Source organism: Lepus europaeus, chromosome 14 (genome assembly GCF_033115175.1).
Source record: "Lepus europaeus isolate LE1 chromosome 14, mLepTim1.pri, whole genome shotgun sequence".
Lineage (NCBI taxonomy): Eukaryota > Metazoa > Chordata > Mammalia > Lagomorpha > Leporidae > Lepus > Lepus europaeus.
Window position 1 is genome coordinate 25,077,385 of NC_084840.1, and position 24,066 is coordinate 25,101,450.

General features: G+C 47.5%; 1 protein-coding gene across 5 annotated transcripts in view; it reads left to right on the plus strand.

The window, feature by feature from the left end:
* The window catches only part of HHAT (hedgehog acyltransferase), a 310,399-nt gene that overhangs the window by 243,932 nt on the left and 42,401 nt on the right, over positions 1 to 24,066 (plus strand). For 4 of the 5 annotated variants that reach the window (XM_062211312.1, XM_062211314.1, XM_062211315.1 and 1 more), the window contains one exon: positions 17,610 to 17,754. The exons of the other annotated variant lie outside the window; for it this stretch is intronic. In XM_062211312.1, coding sequence (XP_062067296.1) covers positions 17,610 to 17,754 — 145 coding nt within the window. The remainder of the gene's footprint in view (positions 1 to 17,609; positions 17,755 to 24,066) is intronic. 5 annotated transcript variants of the gene reach the window in all.

Below are 24,066 nucleotides of genomic sequence, written 5' to 3' on the forward strand. Positions count from 1 at the left end.
GGCACTAGTACAATGGAATGCGAGCTTCTCTTTGTGAAGAGCTAAGTGATCTGTAGGAAAGGTGAACTTGCCTTCATCAACATCATGCTGATGGGCCTTGCCTTCCTGGACGTTACTCGGGTCCAGGTCAGACAGAGAAATCCAGGAGCATGCGCATGACATTGTGGAGCTGTGACAGGCCATGTAGAGAAAGAGTGCAACACTGTGTGGACAAAGAGAAAAGGCAACTGGGGCCAATTCTGCAGAACACAAAGATTCAGAAGTTGGCTGGAGGACGAAGGGCCCAGGAATGGGAGGAGAATCTAGAGTGTGACTTCATAGAAACCAAGAAAAGTGGGCCTTTCCTGGGAAAGTGTCATTGGGTAGTGGTGGTAACGCTGCTCACAGGCCAAGGAAGGAGAGGCCAAAGGACACTTAGGTGTCCTTGTCAGGTCCTGACAGAGAGGAGCATGGGAGTCCTCCTCCCTGCCCTAGGAGGACGTGATTTGCTTGGAGAGCTGGAGCATGTGTGGACCTGTTGGGGATCAGAGGAAGGAGTTGCCTGCAGAGTGACCAGAATGCGCTTCGAGGCAGCCTCATGAGGGTGGTGGTTGGTGCAAGCTAAGCTTTTGGGAATGGCTTGGCCAAGAGCTGGGTCTTGAGTTGGCTCTTGAAGAATTTAGAGCAGGATTTGGCTAGGTCAGTCAGGAGAAGACTGCCATTCAGGTGGGAGGATGGTGCACACGCAGCCTGAAGTCTGGACTGAGCGTGCTGTGCCCAGCTCAGGAGGTTAGAAAGGCCAAATGGTCCTCATATAAAGGCGTTGGAGTGCATTGCTTAGAAATCTAGAAATGCAAGCCACTTAACCAAACAGGAGAGCTTTAAATTAACATATTAATCCCATACGTCAAATCACCCTGTTGTGCCAGCTTGTTAGCACTCACCCAGCCTTCTTGGTCTGCACAAAGCAACACAGGCTGTTATGAACAGTGTGTTCCTCGCTGGATTATGACCTGTTGGCACCCCACCCCGGCAGCTCCCACTCCTACGGATCATTAGCAAGGCAGGAAATTCTGGTTATACATTTTCTTCTCTCTGGGGGTCTGAAGGCCAAGTCTTAACCTTTCTGGTCTAAGAGGTAGAATTCTGAAAATAATTGACCTCTTAGTCCAAGTATGTTTAGGATGGCAAAAGCACCAAAGTTTTGTTATTTGAGAGGCAAAGCAAGGGAGAGGGAGGGAGGGAGGGAGAGAGAGAGAGAGGAAGAGAAGAGAGCAGAGCAAAGATCTTCCTTCCTCTCAAATGCTTGCAGCAGCTGGGGCTGGGCCAGACTGAAGCTAGGAACCAGGCACTCCACCTGGGTCTCCTCCGTGGGTGGCAAGAACCCAAGTACTCATGCCATTATCTGCTGCTTCCCAGGTATCAGCAGGAAGCTGAATCAGAAGTGGAGAAGCCAGGACTTGAACCAGCCCACCGATACAGGATGCAGGTTGTCCCAAGTAGTGGCTTAGCCCATTGCACCATAACACCTGTCCTCAAAGTTCTTTTTAACTTTCTGTTTTTGAGTCTGCTACCTGGAAGAGAGGTTTCAAAAGTGTCCGTTTTCAGTTATTCACAGACATGAGCCCCAGGCCTGGCCAGCTCTTGGGGGTCAGCTGCCTTTCCCCTGCCCAGCTCAGGTTGGAGCAGGGCAGATGTCCCACTCTTGTCATTTGCCCATATCATGGAATTCTTGTTGCTTCCTCCTGCTAAGTGCGTGACACAAACCTTCACCTGAGCAACCATAATCTCAGGAAAGCAGTGCTAAGCCAAAGGTGAGACCCATGGCTTAAATGATAATGGTTGAACTTGGCTTTCCTAGGTGGTTTGTGGATGTTGAGTCTTTATCTGAGAAGGCCTGGTTTATGCTTCGAAAGCACAGATGAGTGGAGGGCCCTACAGTCACAGTATGGTGCCGAACAGATGAACTTAGGAAATAGGAAAAGTCGTCCAATGTACGTGTGAAGCTTGGGACATGTGTTTCCTAATCTGGGTCTTTACTGCCCAGAAAACTCAAATTACCCCCTGGAGGTGGCAGAGTTTGAGCTGCAGTGTTCCTGTTATGGAGAGAGGGAGGAAATAGCTCTTTTGCTTCGTCTCAAAATAATATGCGCGTTCTTGGTGCGATATATTCTTACAGTGTGAACCGAGATATGTATAGATGTGCTGTGACTGTATGTGCAGAGTGTGTGTGTTCATTTTTTAAAGCTCTGAGAAGCCAGAGATGTTCAGGACATCTAAAATAAAATTTTTCTACAGCTTTTCACATTTTTTCCAAGACCTAGAAATAAACTCTGCTTAAAAAAGACAACTGAGCAGCTGCTGGCCTTGTTTGAGATGAGCTGCGTTATTATCAATGTGCTTGGGATTGCCAACATGTATTGAAACACCCGATTCTTTGCTCAGATCTCAACCCTGTGTTTCTCTGGGCTACCTGCTGGAGCCACCGTTGACTCCCCTGAGGGTGGCTGGAAAGAGTGTAGCGTGGAAGATACAGGATCTCTGTCAGGTCAACTGCGATGCTTTTGAACGTGGCAGTGTAAACTAAATTTATTGTGAGGAAATAGATCCTAGATGTATTAGGTGAAAGTAAAGAATGATAGACATAATAATAGTGGCCTGCATTGTGGTATAGCAGGTTAAGCTGCTGCTTGCCATGCCGGTATCCCATATCAGAGTGCCGGTTCAAGACCTGGCTGTCTGCTTGTGATCCAGCTCCCTGCTAATTAGTCCGGGATAGCAGCTGAGGATGGCTAAGTGCTTGGGCCCCCACCGGGGAGATCTACCTGGAAGGCTCCTGTCTTCAGGCTGACCCAGCCCTGGCCATTGCAGCCATTTGGGGAAAAAACCGGCAGATGAACCATCTCTCCCTCCCTGCCTCCCTCCCTCCCTGCCTCCCTCTCTCTTCCTCCCCCTCCCCCTCTCCCTCTCCTTCTGTTTCCTTCCTCTCTCTCTCTCTCCCCCCTCCTCTCTCCTCTCTCCCTCCTCTCTCCTCTTTCCTTCCTCCCCTCTCTCTCCCTGCTTTCTCACCTCTCTCTTGCCCCACTCTTGCCTGTCTCTATCCTCTCCCCCTCTCTCCCCCTCTCCTCTCTCCTCTCCTCTCCTCTGTTCTCTCTCTCTCAAATACATAAAATCTCAAAAAAAATATTTTATGAAAGGTTAGACACTACTTTGTTAATGTTGGTCAACTCTTTCTGGTAGAATTATTTCTGATATACACTTTGTTGTTTATGCTTATTTATAGTGTCAAACACTATAAATTTTTCTGCAAGTATTCTGTGTTATGGCCTCATGAAAGGCTCTTGAGAAAGGTGAATATGGCCTCACCCTCGGGAGGTGGTGCTGAGCTGACCCTGGATGCTTGCTTATCGCTAGGAATTCAGAAGTAGAGCTGACATTCTCAGGAGCAAACTTAGGTGGGGCTGTTGTAGTCATCCTTTTCCAAACAAGAAACTGTGCTCGGTGCCCCAGAAGGATCCTTCATCTTTGCAGTTTATCTGACATCCCAGCAGCCCCTAGGGCAGGAGTTGCTGCTTCCAATTCTGAGGAGGAAACTGGAGATGGGGGAGGGTCAGTAATTTATCAAGAACACACAGTTGGTTACATAGGGAGGGAGTCAGTGCTTCTGGCTCTCACTTAGGAACTTTGGCCCGGTGGGACTAGAGGAGTCTTCCCCTAATGAGCCCCACTCCCTTAGAGCACGTCTCCACATCACGCGTTCACGTCTCCTTGCAGCTTATATACTTTGGGCGTGAGGTTAATTGACTTACCAGCACTCCGTTCCTGAGCGGCTTGGGTTTTAGTTGTGGCCCCACCCAACTTATTTATGAAGAACACTTCTGAAAAGTTGGCCCAAGTGAATTGGAGAAATTCGCAGGGCCATTGTACCACATTGTCTTATGTGATTTTCGTAGTAGCCTAACAGGTAAGCTTTATCATTATCCTCATTTTACTGTGAGAGAAAAAACAAACCCAGAAAGTAGAACTTTGAACTGAACTACAGTCTTTTTACTTTTTATTTGTTGGACTCTTCATTTAGTAGAGCATACGCCTTTGACTATAATGTAAATTAAATGTTAGCAAAATTTTTTTAAAGTCAACTATTACCACAAGATTTCATTAAAAAATAAATACAAATGGGTCTTAAGGATCATGGAAAATATAATTTCATATCATTGAAAAAAACTGCATGGATTTCAACATGTTTGCATCAAAATAAACTTAAGTTTTATTGTACTTTTCTATGAACTTTTTAAGTCCCTATGTGAAAGAGCGGCCTCCATCCTTTCCACTTCTGGGTCTCTTTGCCCAACAACAACAACTTTCATTTCTCTTGGCTCTTTCTGATGTTTTCTTCAAAGTCTATGTTTACTATATTATTTATTCACTTATGACTTGTAAATACTAGTGCTTTCTATATGAGGTTTTAGCACCTTGGACCTACTCCTTATTTCTCTTCCTAATACAGTCAGATTCAACACTTAGTGTGCACATGATTGTTATCATGTAAGTGTGGCTCATTGCCAAACCAGTTAATGAGGGGTCTTCAAAAAAGTTCACTTAAATTATGTATTACAAAGAGACTATACATGAGTTTGAACAATTTTTGCACCAAAATAAACTTTGAATTCCATTTCCATAAACTTTTTGAAGCTCCATTGTATACTAATGACATTTCCCTTATATAACTTTTTGCTCATTCAGGTTAACCATTGCTTTGTGGTTTTTTGCTTGATTCGTTGTACCATCACTACTTCTTTCCAAAATCTCTAGAATTAAAAAAATCCCTTAGATGGTATTTTCCACAAGGTCAGATATATGTGGTGACCTGTGAATGCTTGCTTTTCCTGGAGACACTCTCTTAAGCCCAAACATCCTCTTTTTCCACCTGGATAACTTTTTTTTTTCTTTTAAGATTTTAATTTATTTATTTGAAAAATCTAGTTATAGAGAGAGGCAGAGGCAGAGAAAGTCTAGAAGTCTTCCATCTGCTCATTCATTCCCCAGATGGCTGTAATAGCTGGGCTTGAGCCAATCTGAAGCCAGAAGCTTCTTCCAGGTCTCCGATGTGGGTGCAGGGACCCAGGGACTTGGGTCATCTCCTACTGATTTCCCAGGCCACAGCAGAGAGCTGGGTCAGAACAGAAGTAGCCAGGACTAGAACCGGCAGCCATATGGGATTCTAACACATTTAGGTGGATGCTTAAGCCACTCTGCCACAATACCAGCCCCTCACTGTTCTTCAGGTCTGCTGTTCAGCTGTTGACCTGAAACTTTCCTTCTTCTCTCTCCTATGTCTCTATTTCCTATGTGCCAGGTTGTTTTGTTCCTCTCTCCATTGATTTGGTGGAGCAAATCCTTTAGTAGCTTTCTTAAAGAAGGATCAAAGATAAATTTGTTTTTGAGCCCTCATGTTTCCATGTATGTTTTACACTCACACTTGATTGGCTGTTGATTTTAGCTTTACTGTTGGGGAATTTCATTTTGGATCTTTTTTGTTGTGTGTAATCTGTTTTTTTAGAAACTTTTATGTAAATACCTTTAGTATTCTGAAATTTCAGTATAGGTTTTGTCACTGATGAAATTTATCCTTGGAAAACACTTCATTATTGAGTGGAGGAGGAGGAAAACCCAAAGGTCTATATGTTCATGACTCAGACTTTCAACCACTCTCCCTGTTTTTCCTTTATGACTTATTCTAAGCATCTGTAGCATATGGTACCAGTATGCCTGAGACATGGGATTCTGGTGCGTGAATGACTTTGTTCTCTGGTATTTAGTATTCAGGTGTCAGATCTGCTAATTCCTCCACCTGCTATCTGATAAGAATGAATTGACTTTGCTCACTTGCTGTTCTCTTCTATTCCTTATCTGTGGTTACATACTTTTTTTAAGTGTTTATTGTTTTGATAGGGAACACGAAGGGAGCAGAGATGTTTAACCTGTTGTGTTTAAATGAATGTCCCTGGAAGAGTTTTCTATGCTATCATTTGGTGAATCACTTTGGAATGTTTTATGTGTTTCTCAGTGTTAGATTTTTAAATATCAAGATTACTTAAAAGGCAGTCCTCACCCCAAGTTGTTTTTGCTGTTGAACAGGATATAGCTTCGGCCATAGCCCTCATATCTTGGGCTTATTTAGTATTCTTGAGCGACCTGGGTGTTGCCTTGAGAGGTAGGCCCCCTGTACAATGAGCAGCAGTAACTTGGGCGGGACCCATGTGCCTTGACTCTTTATGCTCAGGGAAGTGGCAGGTCTAAGGTCATCTAGTGGAAAGATTCCTAGATTTCCTTTTTAATTTTTTTAAAAAAGGAATTCTCCTTTTTTACTTAGAAAGTCATTAATGACCCCGTAATCTTTAAAAAATATGTAGATAAGGCTGAAGGCCTCTTCAGTCCCTACCCTCCAGTGAACGTACCTTCACCCTTTCCTTCCTCCCAAGGGGAAACCTTTGTGAGTGGTTTGCAGTGTAGCCTTTGTTTCTTTACTACTCTGTGTCTGTTTTAAGAAACACATAAATATTCTTTTTTTTTTTTTTTTTTTTTTTTTTTTTTGACAGGCAGAGTGGACAGTGAGAGAGAGACAGAGAGAAAGGTCTTCCTTTTGCCGTTGGTTCACCCTCCAATGGCCGCCGCGGTAGCGCGCTGCGGCCGGCGCACCACGCTGTTCCGATGGCAGGAGCCAGGTGCTTCTCCTGGTCTCCCATGGGGTGCAGGGCCCAAGCACTTGGGCCATCCTCCACTGCACTCCCTGGCCACAGCAGAGAGCTGGCCTGGAAGAGGGGCAACCGGGACAGGATCGGTGCCCTGACCGGGACTAGAACCCGGTGTGCCGGCGCCGCAAGGCGGAGGATTAGCCTGTTGAGCCACGGCGCCGGCCAAGAAACACATAAATATTCTAAAGTTTCCTCCTCATTGATGGATTGTGAAGAGGTTTCTATGTAAATACATAGATTTGCATATTAGTCGTTCCCTTGTTGAAAATTTAGGTTGCATCTAACTGTTTTCTTTTGCAAATGTAGCTGCAATGAAGATTAAAATTTAAACTCCTTTGCATATATGTGCAAATGTTTCATTAAGGCAGGTATCAGGGATGGAATGGGGCAGGAGTTATCAAACTGTGGCCCATGAACCAAATCTAGACTACTTTCTGTCTTTATAAGACCCATAGCTAAGAATTGTTTCTACATTTTAAAATTGTTTTCTGGGGGGCCGGCATTGTGGCATAGCAGGTTAAGGCTCCGCCTGGTATACTAGCATCCCATATGGGCAATGGCTCAAGTCCCAGCTGTTCTACTTCTGATCCAGCTCCCTGCTAATAGCCTGGAAAAGGCAGCAGAGAATGATCCAAGTTCTTGGGCCATGGCATCCACGTGGGAGACCCAAAAAAGCTCCGGGCTCCTGGCTTTGGCCTGGCGCAGCCCCAGCTGTTGCGACCACTTAGGGAGTGAACTAGCGGATGGAAGATCTCTGTTTGTGTCTCTCCCCTCCTCCTCTCTGTAACTCTGCTTTTCAAATAAATTAAAAAATCTTTTTAAAAAAATCATTTGGTTGAATGCCCAATTCTTCCCCTACTGAAATGAAAGATTGTAAATCTTTCATATATTGTAAATAGCCAAATATACATTGGTTCATTTTTTAGCTCTCTGATCTGTTGAATTGATGGAGTTGATTATTTCTGTTTTAATTACTAGAATTTTAGAATATGTCATGACTCCTGGTAGAGAAAGCTGCTGCCCCTCTGGTTCTTTTTCAGAACTGCATCGGCTGTTTTTGTATGTTAACTTTTCATATAAATCTTATAACTGAAGTTCCCCAAAACTCTTTGTGATATTTTCATTGGAATTTATCAGATTTTCACTCAAGTGCAGCTTAATTTGGATAGGGTCAACATTATCTTAGCTTGTTTGTGCTGTTGGAACCAAATACCTGAGACTAGTGAACAATTTATACAGAACAGAAATTTATTTCTTAGAGTCTTGGAGGCTAGGAGTCCAGCTGCTACACTATTATCCGTAGTGGCTTCACCATTTTACAGTCTTACCAGCAATGCACAAATATTCCAGTTTTTCCACGTTCTTAGTCACATTTGTTTTCTATTTTTTAAATTGGAGCCATCTTAGAAGTGACAGCTTCTCACTTTGATTTATATTTCTCTTATGATTAATATGAGTGTTGAACATCTTGTTTGCACTTTTTGTTCTCCAATATAACCTCTTTGGATAAATGCTTATTAAAGCTTTCTGCCCACTTTTTATTTGGGTCATTTGGGTTTTCTGTTGAATTGTAGACGTTCTTTATACATTCTGGATATTAATCCCTTATGGGTATGTGATTACAAACTTTTTTTTTCCCCTTTCCTGAATTGTCTTTTGATTCTGTTGATATTGTTGTTAAATGCACAAAAGTTTTTAATTTTGACAAAGTCCAATTCAGCTATTTTTACTTTTGCTGTTTGTGTTATTGGTGTCATATCAAAAAATTATTGCAAATCCAATGTCATGAAGATTTCCCCTATGTTCTCTTAAGTATTTCATGGTTTTAGTTTGTGTGTTTAGATGTTTGATCTCTTTCTGAGTTAATTTTTGTACATAGTGCAAGGTAAAGGTTCAAGTTTATTATTGTGCTTGTGGATTTTCTCTTGTTAAAAAGATTATTCTTTCCTCATTAAATTCTCTTGGCATTCTTCTTAGAAATCATTTATCCTTGTTCAAACTCAACTATGAGAGTTTTTGGCTGGCATGTCTTTTGTATTCCATTGGGCATATATATTTTTTTGGTCTATTATTTGTCTACCAGTACCACTTTGTTTTGATTATTTTAACTGTATGATAAATTTGAAATCAGAAAGTTTGAGTCTTCCAAACTTTTTCTTTTATAAGATTGTTTTGGCAGTTTGGGATCCTTTGAGAATTCATATGAATTTTAAGAAGTTTTTCCATTTCTGTGAAGAATATTATTGGGATTGCCTCAAATTTATAAATAACTTTGGGTAATGTTATCATTTAAACAATATTAAATCCTCCAATCCATGAACATGGGATGTCTTTTTATTATGTTTTCCAAGCAGTGTTTTGTAATTTCAGTGTAAAATTGAAAAATAAAAATTTTATATACTTATTATGTGAAACATGATATTTTCTAATATTTTTACTTTTTGAGATGACTAAACTGAGCTACTTAACATCTATTACCACAATACTGTTTTCTGTAGTGAGAAATCTCATTTTAAAATCAGTTAGAAATCTCACATAAAATCTACTTTCTTAGTGATTTTAAAGAATGCAATATATTGTAATAGGCTGTAGTCACCAAGTTGTATAATAGATCTCTTGAACTTGTTTCCTAACTTAAACCTTGTATGCTTTGACCAATATGTCCCCAGCCTACTCAGGTCCTATTGATTTTATTGTGATATCCTAAATTCTTTTGTTCTGTTTGAAGTCATTTTATGGGGGAATAGGGTGAGCCTCTTACTGCAGCTATGGATACCACTTACTTGTTTTTTAAATTTATTTATTTGACAGGTAGAGTTATAGACAATGAGAGAGACAGAGAGAAAGGTCTTCCTTCCGTTGCTTCACTCCGGAAATGGCTGCTACAGCCAGCACTGTGCCAATCTGAAGCGGGTGCAGGGGCCCAAGCACTTGGGCCATCTTCCACTGCCTTCCTGGGCCACAGCAGAGAGCTGGACTGGAAGAGGAGCAACTGGGACTAGAACCTGGCACCCATATGGGATGCTGGCACTGCAGGTGGAGGATTAACCAAGTGAGCCATGGCGTCGGCCCACCACTTACTTTTTAATATTCCAATATTACTGTCAGCTGTTTTTTTTTTTTTTTTTGACAGGCAGAGTGGACAGTGAGAGAGACAGAGAGAAAGGTCTTCCTTTGCCGTTGGTTCACCCTCCAATGGCTGCCGCGGCCAGCGCGCTGTGGCCGGCGCACCACACTGATCCGAAGCCAGAAGCCAGGTGCTTCTCCTGGTCGCTCATGCAGGTGCAGAGCCCAAGAACTTGGGCCATCCTCCACTGCCTTCCCGGGCCACAGCAGAGAGCTGGCCTGGTAGAGGGGCAAGCAGGACAGAATCTGGTGCCCCAACCGGGACTAGAACCTGGGGTGTCGGTGCCACAGACGGAGGATTAGCCCATTGAGCCACGTGCCGGCCATGCTGTGTGTTCTTGAAAATAGTGAGCTCCTGAAATTAACCCTTGGTGGGTGTCTACCAACGATTGTTAGCATAACACATGTAGGAAGTATTTTTTGGACCCACATTTCTTGAAAATCTGCTTTGTAGCTGACACCACAGATGCAAAGACCTTAAAAGTTTCAATTCAGAGGAGGAGAGCACACACTGCTTCATGGATGTGGTATGAGTGAAGATACAAACCTAGCGAAACTTGTGAATCCCTTCTCTGTACTTACAGTATATATAATCTGAGGTCAGTGTCTTAAGCTCTCTGCCCTGCAACTTTCTTATGTGTAAAATATGAATTTTTTTTACTTTATTAGTGATGCTCTGCACACAGTGAAGTTTTTGGTGTCACAAATTGTAGTTATCCGAAGTGTCTATGTTGATGCTCTATGTCCGAGAAGCATACAAATGTGTGACTGCCACTTGCCAGGGTTAGAAGGACTTACGTTTATCAAATATTAACCATGAACTGGGTGGATGAAGAACCTAATCTTGCCCTGGGCAACGCAATTTAAAGGTAGAAAGCCAGGACCAGAAGCCACCAGGAAGGTGGCTTTCCTGCCCATGTTGGGCTGGTCCAAAGCGGTGGTTCTTTGCTGATACCATACTAACGTTTAAAGCAAGGAGGAGGAGGGCGAAATTGGAGAGAACAGCCATGCAAAGGCCCAGGGGTGTGGAAGTCCAGGCCAGGTCTGTGGCGGAGCAAACAGAGCTGTGTAAACAGGAGTGGGGGTTATAATTGGAAAGGGAAATGGAATGCAATTTAAAACACCTTCCCCGTTTGCATTTTACTGAAGAAGCAGGCAGTGGAGTACTATGCATAGTGAGAGACAGGACATGCTTGATGAACTAGAGAGGAGAGGCTGAGGACTGCAAAATCCAGAGCGGAGCCATGCAGACTGGAGGTGAGACTGGCAGTGGAAGGAGAAGTATGCAGGGAAGGCAGTGCTGTGAGCACCTGAAACATGGCTCAAGGTCTCCGGGCTGAGAGCCGGTCTGTTCCTTCGTTGTTAGAAAGGGCTCTGAAATACCTTTAATCTCACATGGATTTGGATGCTAAATCGTGGTCAGTGCAGTTCGCTGTGCAAACTTGGAGGCTGGCAAATCGTCCGGTCAAGCAGAACTGGTTTTCCCTTCATCGCTGGTTGTGTCGTAAGAGCATGCATTTCTTGGCTCTCAGTCGCAGAGACTGAAAAGCCTAACTGCCTTTATCAGATATTTCTTAAAGCTCTGAACAGATGCTCCTCCACTTACGATGGGGTTTGCCCCCCCCAACCCATTGTAAGTTGAAAATGTCGTAAGTTGAAAATACATTCAATACACCTAATGTGCTGAAGATTCGAGCTTAGTGACATAGTGCATGGTGGAGTGAGAGTAAGGTGGTACTGATCTGGGAGCTGGGTCCCTGTTCTGCCCAGCGTCATGAGAGAGGATTGTTCTGACCATCACCAGTCCAGGGGAAGACCAAACTTCAAAACCCAGCATATGGCTCTACTCAATGCGTGTTGCCTTCCCACTGCAGTCAAGTTGAAAAATCCTAAGTGAATCCATAATAAATCAGGGACTGTACACGTCATAGAAGGAAGGAGACATTGCTTTCGAGTGTCTCCATCTGTTCCTTTGGGCTGAATACAGGATGCATGGAACGTTAAGGAACCCAGGAAGATTCTGTAACTTATTTGGGTGTGGGGGGAGATTTTGTGCTTGGGTCAGTCGGCCCTGCCCCATGCTTTAGGAATTCACTGTGTTGGTAGGAACACGAGGGAGCCCAAGTGCTTGGGCCCCTGCACCCGCTTGGGAGACTGGGACACAGACTTCCCACTGAAAATGGCCCACGTGTTTCGGGAAGTAGCCGGGGAATGGTGTGCTAGTGGTTGGTATAGAGGAGGGCCAGGCGGACCTGGAATGACCTTGGGGTCCCAGTCTCCCTGACCTTGACAGCTCCCGTCTGGCCACCGCTCTCTTTCCCAGGAACCAGAATGGTTTTGGTTGTTCTCTTCAGCCTCATCACGACAGCCATGTGGTATGCCCTCCTCCTTTGCTGCTTCCTGGTTCCTCTCCTCTTACCCTCCCGTTAGCATTTTTATTAGAAAATGAAAAGCTTCAGTGATTATATGGAAGAACTGTGTCCAGCTGCTCAAACCCACCCAGTTTCTGTTTTTAGCTTCTCCCCCACTTAAAAATAAACAGCATCAGGGCCCCCCTTGCCAAGCCTTTGTCACGGTTTCCAGCAGCCGTTCCCCCAGCCATCTGCCCCCTCCTAGATCTCAGCCTGTCCCCCTCCTCCCATCGCGGCCCCTCGTGCAGCTCCTCTATGGATGAGCCGGGAGCCCTCCAAGTTTGAGCCTCCAGCCCCACTGTACCATCTGCCTCCCTGCCTCCACTCTGACCCAGATTCCCCAGCCCACACCCTCAGGCCCCGGCTGCTCTGCCCCAGCCGATCTCATGATTTCCAGGGACAGGATGTTAACTGGAATCGAGGGAGGAGTTGCCATGGAGATGGGAATAAACGGGAACCGAGGACACCTCCCAGAAGGAGGTATAAGCTCCTCTGATGGAAGTGTAGTTCGGCTGCAGAGTTTCACTGGCTTCCGTTACATTCCGCACCTGCGGGAGGCAGTGTCACAGAGGGAAGCCTAAAGCCACCACTAGGCTGCTGTGACATTCCCAGGTCCCATCTGTTCCTCCGTCACGGGCAGAGTCCCAGAGCCGCATGTCTATGTGTTCTGAGCGGCTTGCTCTATCCAGGCCCAAAGTCCCGTACCTGGCCTTGGACCTGTAAGAGCAGGTGATGTCGGTGCTGGAGTGGAGAGAAACTGCCCCAGCCCCCAGGCCAAGGGCAGAGCCCATCCCCCCTGCACGGGTGGAGAGAGTCTCCTGATGTGCCCAGCCTCCCATTCTTCCTCTTTCCTCTGAGTGTCAAGGGTAGTGGGTGAGGAGGCTTGGAGCTGGCGACTGCTCCTTGCCTGTCTAGGGCACAGGCAGCTCCTCCTCACTCTCAAATTAGAAGCCGGGTAGTGGGGCTGGAGAGAAGGTGCCTTGCTCTGCAGGGGTGCCTGGAGGTGGCTTTCCTGCCCCACAGGGAAGGGGGCTGGGCTCTGGCGTTGCCCCCTGTACCCCCACAGACCCAGCAGCGGCTCTGCTCTGTGATAAAGGTGGGAGGAGACACTCTACCCATTGACCTTTGGGGAGGGACATTTCTGTCCTGTGCCACGCAGTGTGTTTGCTATCATGGCCCCTGCTCCCCCTGCCCCCACTCCGCAATGCCCCTGCATTACTAAGACTACCAGAAATGCCCAGCAACTTTGCAAACACCCCCTGGGCAGTGGTGCCACTCCCGCCCGGTTGCTGCCACGGTATCAGATTGCCACAGACCCATCTATCCTCAGGAGGAGACCACAGCCAGACCTGAGCCGCTTTTAATCCTGAGAAATCGGTGATAATGAGGTTGGAATTCTGTTTATCAATCATTTTTTGCCTGATCTGTGCAGATAGGCATTTTTCATTTTCCTATCTGGTGGTTCTTCCCTGGGCTCTGGTATTTCCTGCAGTTAGTTTCCATGTCTTCACCCTGAGTTCTCTCGCCAAGCCCCTGAGCCGAGCAGGTGGGTCATAGCTTGCAGCATGGTTCTCCCACACGAGCAGCATCATTGCGAAAGGGGTAATTGCTATTGGGCGTCTGGGGAGAGTATAGACAAAACAGCTTGCAAAGGGGGCCTTTGAGAAGTTGCATTTGTTGATGGGGCTGCTGGCTTGAGATCATGTGCCCTCCAGCCTGGTGCAAAGGGCTCTTTCCTCCTAGGACCCCTCCGGAGTTCCCGTAAAGCCCTGGCTGTGGCCAGGTGGTCCCCAAGGTAGAGACCCCTAGGGTGAAACTGTCACCTTTCATAATGTGCTTAGGGAGCCCAGCAGGAGACAGGTTGCAGCCGAGACTCACATCCCTCTGGCTGTTAATTACCGTAGTCCTGCTCTATCCAGTCACCCATGGTCAACTTGGGTCCAAAAACATCACCTGGAAAATTCCAGAAATAAACAATCCATAAGGTGTAAACTGCATGTTTTCCTGATGAGATCTCACACAGCCCCACTCCATCCTGCCAGGGCTGTGGACCTCTGCTCTGTCCAGCGTGTCCACACCGAGGACACTATGTGCTCACTAGAGGAGCTGTCCTGATGTCCAGGTGGCCCTCGTGCAGTAGCCCAATGCCACAACAGAGCCTAGGGCAGTCACGACACTGCAGCTGGTCACACAGGCGTTGGGTCATCCCGAGAAGGCAGATGAGTACAAGGTGTTCCACGGAACTGTTGTCACAGCGTCTTGTTCCAGGGGTTCTACTGATCACTAGTTGTTCATCTCTGTGTCCAGTTCATAAGTTAAGCTTTACCATAGGTGTGTATGTCCAGGAGAAAACCTACTAAGTAGGGTTCTGTGCCTGGGGTTTCAGGCACCTGCCACTGAGGGTCTTGGACCACGTGCCCATGGAGGCAGGAGGATGCCTGTGTTGCTCTCCTGAGGACTAACCAGAGACCCAGCATTCTGTCCTCCCATTGATTCACAATGAAAAACAGTGCCCCGTCCATTTCATTGCTCGTTGGCATGGCTAGCTTTCACAAAGGATAGGGCTCTGAGTTAAAAATTAGGTTTTTGGATTTTCTTGAACATCATATATTTTGTCTCCCACTCACTTACCCTGCTTCTTTAACATCCATGTTTATTAAGAGAAAACTTTCTAGAGATGGAATAGGAGTCAGCGGTTCCAGATTTTGGATGTCCCCCCTGTTGTCTCCAGATGAGAGCCTCAGTAGTTACAGTCATTTTGACTCTTTTTTTTTCCCCCAAGGAGAAATAGGGATTTATTGAGTGCTGTGGCTGAGAGAGGTACTGGGCACTCACAGGACCCCAGGAAGCTCTGGGGGAGCAAAGCACGAGGCCACACTCGCCCTCCCTTCCCTCCTCCCTTGCTGTGCCCATTGTCCCCTCCTCTGCCTCCTGTGGCCTGGCCTTTCCCTAGACCAGGTAACAGTGCCAGGCCTGCTTAGCAACCCCTCGGAAAGACAGCCTTCCTCTCTCGGCGTGTCTCTGTTGATTATTTGAAAACTGTAATCATTTCCCGTAAAAGGAGAACCACTCTGAGCTTCACCAAGCCGTGTGTCCTCTGTAGCCGATGTTACCGAAGAAAAGCTCACTCTGGCCTTTCGGGGGCTCCTTGGAGGACGTGAGGGTGGGAGAGACTGGGGTTGGAACAGAAGTGGCAAAGTATCTGAGGCATCGAGTCCCTTAGACATCAAGTGTGGGGGTGGGCATTGTGGCATAGCAGTTTAAGCCATGACTTGCAAGGGCCACATCTCATATTGGAATGCTGGTTCAAGTCCTCGTCCCTCTGCTTCCTACAGTGCGTCCTGGGAGGCAGTAGAGGATGGCTCAGGTACTTGGGTGGAGTCCTGGGCTCCTGGCTTCAGCCTGGCCCAGCCTCGGCTGTCGTGGGCATTTAGGGGGGTGAACAAGTGGATGGAAGATTTTGAACTCTTTCTCCCCGTCTTTCTGCCTTGCAAATAGCTGAAAAGTACTCATTGAGAAAAGAAATCAAATGCGTTACCAGCGGCTCCTGTACCTGGAGAGAATCAATGGGGCACATTTATGCCAATTAAGACAATTCATATTTATTTGACTTATTATTCAAGACTCTTTCTTCCCAACACCCCAGCTTTGTCTCACTCTGCCTCCCGAGTCACTGCTAATGGAGTCAATCATGCCCAGAGCTGTCTTCCCCTGCTTTAAAATGCGGAAGCTGGGAGAGGAGTCTCCTGGTCTCAGAGGGGAGGAGGCAGAATAGCAGCCTGCTTCTGCCCCGTTTCACGCTCATTACCATCTGTACACTAGGTTGTGGCTGCACGTCTGCTCCTGGCTGACAGCGCCTGTGCGTATGTGCGTGCTGGTGGTGGCCTCCTGGAGCAAGGGGGAGATCAGAGGTCATCTCGTCTGGGGGCCTCTAGGCAGGGGCGTGGCAGCATCCTCAGAGAGCTTTCTAGAACACTGTTGTCCCTGCGGGCAGTTCAGTCGGTGTCTCCTCTGCAGTGTGCCCTTGAGGCCACCCTGGTGACAGTAAAAGCTTGCTCCAGCATGCTGCCGGAGGAGGGAATGGCAGATGGGAGACGCATGGGGACAACTGGGTGTGAGCACAGGGTGCAGACCCTGGGCTGGCAGGAGAGGAACAGAGGTGTCTCAGGTTCGTTTTCCTACTTTACAAGGACACTGACCAGGGCTCCTAGTGCAGCTGCCAGTGGTCCAGGTGGGGTGGGCAGAGTTCTCTTGTTCGGCCCTTCCTGTGCGTCACCAGTAGCACAGACTGCTGCTGTTGGGTCATTCAGAATTCTCTGTGTAATTGGAGCCCGGTGGAAATGAGGAGGCCTGTGAGCCCAGAGGTGTGGCGATTCTAGAGAATGTTCTAGAAGCATCCACACCCCTCTGCTCCGTCTCCTTTCTGCCTTTGAGTTGGGCCAAGGTGTTTGCTGGAGCCCTGTGGTGCTGCCTGGCTGAATGTTCTAGAAGCATCCACACACCTCTGCTCCGTCTCCTTTCTGCCTTTGAGTTGGGCCAAGGTGTTTGTTGGAGCCTTGTGGTGCTGCCTGGCTGGCTGTTGTGCCGTACCTGATTGTCGTTCCAATCTCGGAGGATGGCCCCCTCACTCGCTCCCAGAGGAACACCATGACCGTGCTCAGGAGAGGCCCCGGGAAAAGCCAGCACCCAGGACTAAGGGCTCAGTTGGCTTTATGAAATCCCCAAAGAAATGTTAGGAGAAGACAAAGCTCATTGAGGGGCGGGGAAGGACAAGCAGAATTCTTGATCATGTTCGCCAGGAAGCGTCCCTCCAGCTTTGGGTACTGCAGGCCCTCTGATGCGCTGCCGTGCTCCGATGCTCTGTGTGCTGTCCGGGGTGGGCGCTCAGATCTCTGCTCCCAGCAGCGCGTTGCTCTGTCTCTGCTGCACCCTCGCTGGGGGATTCCTCCTGGTTGGCGTCTCAGGGTCAAGTTAACTGGCTCAGAAGATCGCTCTGATCTTGACCTCAACACGTGGAGCTATAGATTTTGTTAACACAGAGAGCAGTTCCAAGTTCTTGTCCCTATAGATGCACATGCAGAGAATACTTGGAGGCATCACCCCTGGGTCAGGAGGGCCGCTTGGTCTTAACCAGCTTGAGTGCTTGCGTTCTGGGGGTCGGGAGGAGTTCACTGTGGCAGGAGGAAGTCACAGCTTTGAGGTGTGTGCTTCTTCACTCAGACTAGAACGGACATGTTGCAGGGATGGGCATTGGAGAGCTGTTGGATAATGAGCTGCCTCGGCTGGGGACAGGGTGGCCTCTGCCTGCCTTGAGACGCCTTCTGCCATGTTCCCACAGGCCCGGTACCTGTCCCCGCAAGCTCGCCGCCGCTTCCACGCTGCCCTGGCCTCTTGCTCCACATCCATGCTGATCCTGTTCAATCTGGTATTTCTCGGGGGCAACCAAGTTGGGAAAACCTACTGGAATAGGATCTTCATACAAGGTATGTGGCCTGACAGTGCTGTTTGCGGTCGGTGTGCTGTTGGTAACGAGAGTGGGATCTGGGGGAGTCTCTCGGTGCTAGGTTCTTGATGCATGACCTGTAAGAGTACCAACCAGGAAGAGGCTCCCATAGTTAGCTATGGCTTTCGGCATTCCTTATGTTTGATGGACCATGGATCTGCCACATGGGATACTTATTTAACATCGAAATACCCGATCCCAGCTTTCCCAAACTCTGCATTCCTTCTACCCACTTTCCAACTTTAAATGTTTCCTAGTATTCCCTATGGTCTGTGAACCCCAGCCTGCAGGATACTGTAATGTACAACCTTGCTCTGTTCACAGATGTGTTCTCCCGAAGCTCTGGGCATGGTGTGTGTTTGCCACAGCTCTTGGTTTTATTTTTTAAATATTTACTTATTCAAAAGGCAGAGTGGGGGCCAGCACCATGGTACAGTAGGTTAATCCTCCGCCTGTGGCGCCAGCATCCCATATGGGCGCCAGTTCTAGTCCTGGCTGCCCCTCTTCCTATGCAGCTCTCTGCTGTGGCCTGGGAAAGCAGTAGAAGATGGCCCAAGTGCTTGGGCCCCTGCACCCGCATGGGAGACAGAGAAGAAGCTCCTGGCTCCTGGCTTTGGATCGGCGGAGCTCTGGCTGTTGCGACCATCTGGGGAGTGAACCAGCAGAAGGAAGACCTTTCTCTCTGTCTCTTTGTATCACTGTCTGTAACTCTACCTCTCAAATAAATAAATAAAATTTAAAAAATTTCAAAAAAAAGCAAAGCAGAGTGATATACATATATATATATATAATCAGTATATATCACTCTATATACATATAGGTATGTAAATATCTCTATAGATATAGATATTTATATCTTTAGATATCCATATCCATATGTGTGTGTGTGTGTGTAGAGAGAGAGAACGAGAGCGAGAGAGAGATTGAGAGCTTCCATTCACTAGTTCAGTCCCCAGTTGACCACAACAGCTAGCTCTGGGCCAGGCTGACCCCAGGAGCTAGGAACTCCATCCGGGTCTCCCATGTGGCAGGTAGGGACTCACGTACTTGAGTGTTCCCCTGTTGCTTCCTAACCACATTAGCAGGGAGCTGGGTTGGAAGCAGAGCAGCCAGCACTCGAACCAGCACTCCGATACGGGATGCAGGTGTCCCAAACAGCAGCTCAACCTGCTGCGACACAGAGCTGCCCAAGCTGTTGGCTTTGGGTACTTTTTCTGAACACTAGTGGCTGACCTTATGTTTAACATACAGTAAGTAGATCGCCTCAACATCCACAGCAAAGCTGCACCTGTATCAGGTGAGTATGTGGGAACTGTGAAAATGTTGCATTAGTAAATGATCGTCATTTATTTGTGGTCACCGTTTTTCCTCTTGGGCTAGGAATAAGAGTTACATCATATTCTTCAGAGAATTAGGAGATTTGGGGTTAATTGAAGCATGCATGGCTGTAGCCAATTCACTATGGTTTACAAGAAAAGATTCCCATTCTGTATCCGTGATCAGCAACATGGTCTTGTCCCTTTGGTTTTGGGAGATGTTGCTAAGCTGTGATGGCTGTCGCCTCCACACCTAGGCCCCTAAGGAACCAGACATGCATTCCCTGTAGCTCTTTTCACACTAGAATAACCCCAACATATCTGCATGTTTCCAGAGTGCCCGCTCATGGATCTCAACCATGCAGGCTTGAGTGAGCCAAGCTCAAAGTGGCCACAGAGGGCCCTGTTAGGGGTCAATCTTGTCACTAGCAGTCCCTCTTTGATCTTGCTTTCTGAGAGAGATTTCAGCTGGTAATTCCTGCAAAGACCATGTGCATTTATAAAGACGGGGGGTGGTGGGGCTCAGAGGATCTAAGACAGCGTCTGCCATTTTCCTTGCCTCCCACCAAAGAACCTAGCGTGATATCGAGAACGCTGTGACAGGGAAATGCTGCCTTGGAGTTGGCATGGCACCAGGAGAGAGGGCTCCGGGTTTGCTCTGGCTAGCCAAATAGATTGTGTGCTACTTGCAAGGTCCTGAGGAAACGTGGTGAAAACAGCACACGGACATGGGGTGGCAGACCCGGCCTGCGCACGTATGAGTGACGCTGCACACGGACATGGGGTGGCAGACCCGGCCTGCGCATGTATGAGTGACGCTGCAGGTCACAAGACGGGTGGCTGGCTTTCTGCAGAAGGTGGGCTGCATGGAGGAGGCAGCTTATGAATTGGAGTGACAAGTAGGAATTTGGCAGGTGTATAGAAGTCAGGTGTATGGGGGTCATTAACACCGGCTGCTCAGTAAGAAACTCGGGGATTTTTCGCCATAGAAATCCCTTTCGCACACAATTCAGTTTCTCATCTGCGTTCCAAGACCTTGGTCTGGGAAGGAAGGCTTATTCAGTGTGGGCGTCCTCCGGATGAGCCTGCTCGGGTCCCAGCACTCTCTCCCATGGAGCTCCCGAGTCGGGGGGTGCCTGCTGGGGTCTCGGCAGCTGTGCCGTTTGTCTGCTCTCTGCTGTGGGTCCTTGTCCCTGAATGACTGGGTTCAGATGTCTCTTGGAGAAAAGTGAACCAGACGATGCCAAATCTCCTGAGAACTCTAGATTTCATTTCATAACTCCTTTGTTTAATCTGAGAGGCGGTGCACATGAATATGCATGGTTTTGGTACAAAAATGATTACCAAGTCCCGAGGATGCTTTCTCAGACCCTGCTGGGGGTGTCCACACATACGCTTCCTAAAATAAAACCTCGGGAACTCGAATTTGGAAATTCATCTGGCCCCAAAGCTTTCAGAGAAAGAGTTGTTGGCCTGTATGAAGGGACTAAAGAAAGTTCATGGGAAAAAATGGAATTAAAAGATAGGTTGTGGGGTTGTCATCATGGCACCGTGGGTTAAGCCACAGCTTGCAACAGTGGCATTCCATCCTAGAGCACCACTTCAGGTCCCGGATGCTCCACTTCCTGTCCAGCTTCCTGCACCTGGGAAAGAGTGGAAGATGGCCCAGGTACTTGATTGCCTGCCACTCATGTGGGAGACCTTGATGGAGTTCTGGGCTCCTAGCTTTGGCCTAGACAAGCCCCAGTCGTTGCAAGAGTGGACCAGTGGATGGAAGCTCTCTTGTGTTTCTCTTTCTCTCTCCCCTCCCTTTCAAATAAATAAATAAATCTTTAAAGTTTATTTAGTATAAAAATAATTGAAATATATGCATAGTCTTTTCATAGTATGTATTTTCCACAAACTTTTTAAAGACTCCTTGTATGAATGGATTTCAAAATACTTTACACAAAAGTCATCATAAATTTTTTAAAAAATTATTTGAGGGAGTGAGGAGAGAGATAGCCTGAGCTTCTGTCAGTTGGCTAACTCCTCAGATGCCTGCAGATACTGGCTCTGGGCTGGGTCTGAAGCCAGGAGCCAGGAGCCAGGAGCCAGGAGCTCCATCCAGGTCTCCACATAAATGCCAGGGTCCCAACCACTTGAGCCTTCACTACTGCCTTCTAGGGTCTGCGTTAGCAGGAAGCTGGAGTCAGGAGCCAGATATGGAATCCAGGTTGTCCTGTATGGAATATGGGCGTCTTAACTGGCATCCTGACAGTGGGCCAAATGCCTGCCTCCACACGTTCCTTTAAAATTTTTAATTTATTTATTTAATTTCTAGATTTGGAAGCAGAATCGAAAGACAAGAGGAGAGGAGGGTGGGGGAGGAGGGAAGAGGAAGGGAGAGAGAGTTCCCATGTGCTAGTTCATTCCCCAAATGGCCACAACAGCTGGGGCTGGACCAGGCCAAAGCCAGCAGCCAGGAAATCAGTCCAGTTCACCCATGTGGGTAGGACTGAGCCATCACCTGCTGCCTCCCAGGATCTGCATTAGCTAACAGGAAACTGAGTCAGAGGCAGAGCCAGAACTGGAGCCCAGGCATTGCATGGCGGCTGCAGACATCCCAAGCAACCTCTTAACCACTGGGCCACACACCCTCCCTTGAAGTTTATCCTCAATTGCATTTTTTTTTGACAGGCAGAGTGGACAGAGAGAGAGAGAGAGAGACAGAGAGAAAGGTCTTCCTTTTGCCATTGGTTCACCCTCCAATGGCCGCTGTAGCCGGTGCATCGTGCTTATCAGGAGCCAGGTGCTTCTCCTGGTCTCCCATGCGGGTACAGGGCCCAAGCACTTGGGCCATCCTCCATTGCCTTCCCAGGCCACAGCAGAGAGCTGGCCTGGAAGAGGGGCAACTGGGACAGAATGCAGCACCCCAACCAGGACTAGAACCCGGTGTGCCAGTGCCGCAAGGTGGAGGATTAGCCTATTGAGCCACGGCGCCGGCCTCTCAATTCCATTTTTATATAAACTTTTTGAAGCACTCTCATACATGTAGATGCTGATGAATGGGTCAAGGCTTTGCTAACCTGGGGTCTCCGGCCTCTTCCTTTGACTTTGTGGTCAGCTCCTGTTGCCCCAACACAGAGAAAATTGCTGTGAAGTGAGCAAGAAAATGTATCTATGAAGAATGGAGGGTGTTTAAGCTCAGTGTTTATATTTCAAGGTTTAATAGAAGGAGCCAGCCAATGGATGTAAAACCAAACAGCAAACCTAGGGCTCTGGGATGCGCCATGAACAAAACATTTTTGTCCACACGTAGTACCTCTACCATGGAGGTCGGGGAAGTAGTGCTAAGTAAGGCTACTTCCAGAGAGCAGGCGTTTTTGGCTTTCCTCTTTATGTTTGCGATGTAAATTTGCTTTGAGCTGCGAAGAATTAGCTGGGTCCATGGGTCCGAGAGGGATGTAGCTGGGGATTTGGTCCATGTGCCTGCTGTGAGAGAGGCCCTGCAGCGTCTTGCTCTGCAGAGACCAGCACAGGTTGCTTCTGACTTAGCCCCTTGGCGCTCAGAAGTACTTCTCAGGGGCAGGAGTCTTCTCATGTCTACCTTGAATCCGTGACATTGAAGCGTACATTGATTCCTTCAATAAGCAGCGAATCCTGCTCTGTAATCAAAGATGTCAGTGAGCTGTGACTCCACAGCTGCCAGGCTGGTTCCGATAAACCAGGTGTGGTCTCAGCGTCCTGGCCTTGCTGTCTCTCTAGGCCTGGACCAGGACAGGGAGCAGGGCGATATTTAGGGCAGATGGGTACACGTTGCCGTCAGTGGCCTTGAGAGCAGTGAGGGCTTTGTGATGTTCACCTGAGTGCAGGATGGTGTTCTTTCTCAAAAATCTGTCTGCTGAAGCTCCTGGGGGAGACGTGGACTTGGTTCAAATGGAACCAATTGTTTCCCAAGAGATAGGGCCCTGGATTCTACACCCAGGGTTTTGCAGGTTCTCAAAGTGGCTGGGGAGGCCTGACATTCACCACATACCCTGCTGCTTGACCCTTCATTTTACTTACACACACACACACACGCACATGTCCATGCACATCTGTGTTTCCCTTCCTGTTACCTGATTGAGTTTGGAAAACCCCTGCTCGACACCCAGCTCCTGGAGTGGCCCTGTGCCAAGGCCAAGAGCAATTGGCTCTCTTCCCTCTGCATTGCAGTGAGCAAAGAGCTAGTGATTTCCTTGCGCGGGTCAGAACGGTTACACTCCCAAATTTGCTTGCTGTTTCTAGCTGAGAGAGGAGAAAGTATATTTTCTCCCTGATTACCAACTTGTCTGAGAAGTTTCTTCATCCCCCGACTCCAGTGGCTCTCGACAGGCATCTTATTTAAAGCTGAAGTGAGTATTGCGCTGGAAATTCTGGAGGACTGTGGTTAAACAGAAACTCATTCCCTTCACATCTTCTTAAATTCTTGCCACTGAAAATTTTTTTTCTGATGCATGGACGGAGGGCGGGCAGCAGTGTCTCAGGTCATCCTTGGTGAGTTCCTCATTTCGCCATCTGTGCTAGTCCCTGGGCCTTTAAATGGAGCTTCCATTGCAATCCTTGATTCTTCTTCTCCACAGGATCCTCAGAATGTTCTAGAAGGTTTTGGGAAGCAGGAACCTTGCACACATTAGTCTAGTGATGAGGTTGATACATACACGTAGTTAAGCGATACGTGTGTTTATCCATGGGAACACATTCATCCATTTCTGGAATGTCAATTTCAAGACGTTTGGAGGCCTTTGTTTCTGCCATGCCACGTGGTTGGTTGCGCAGGTGTCTGGTTCGTCAGTTTTCCTAAAAGTATTTCAGGGCAGGTCACCAGTGCCCTTGGGTCGTGTTACAGCTGACGGGATTTTTAAAACTTCTAGAAAGGGCTTCCCACCAGAGTGTGTTGAAACCTCATTTTCTCGGAGGTTATGTGAAACTTTTTCCTGCTAATTGGGAGTTTC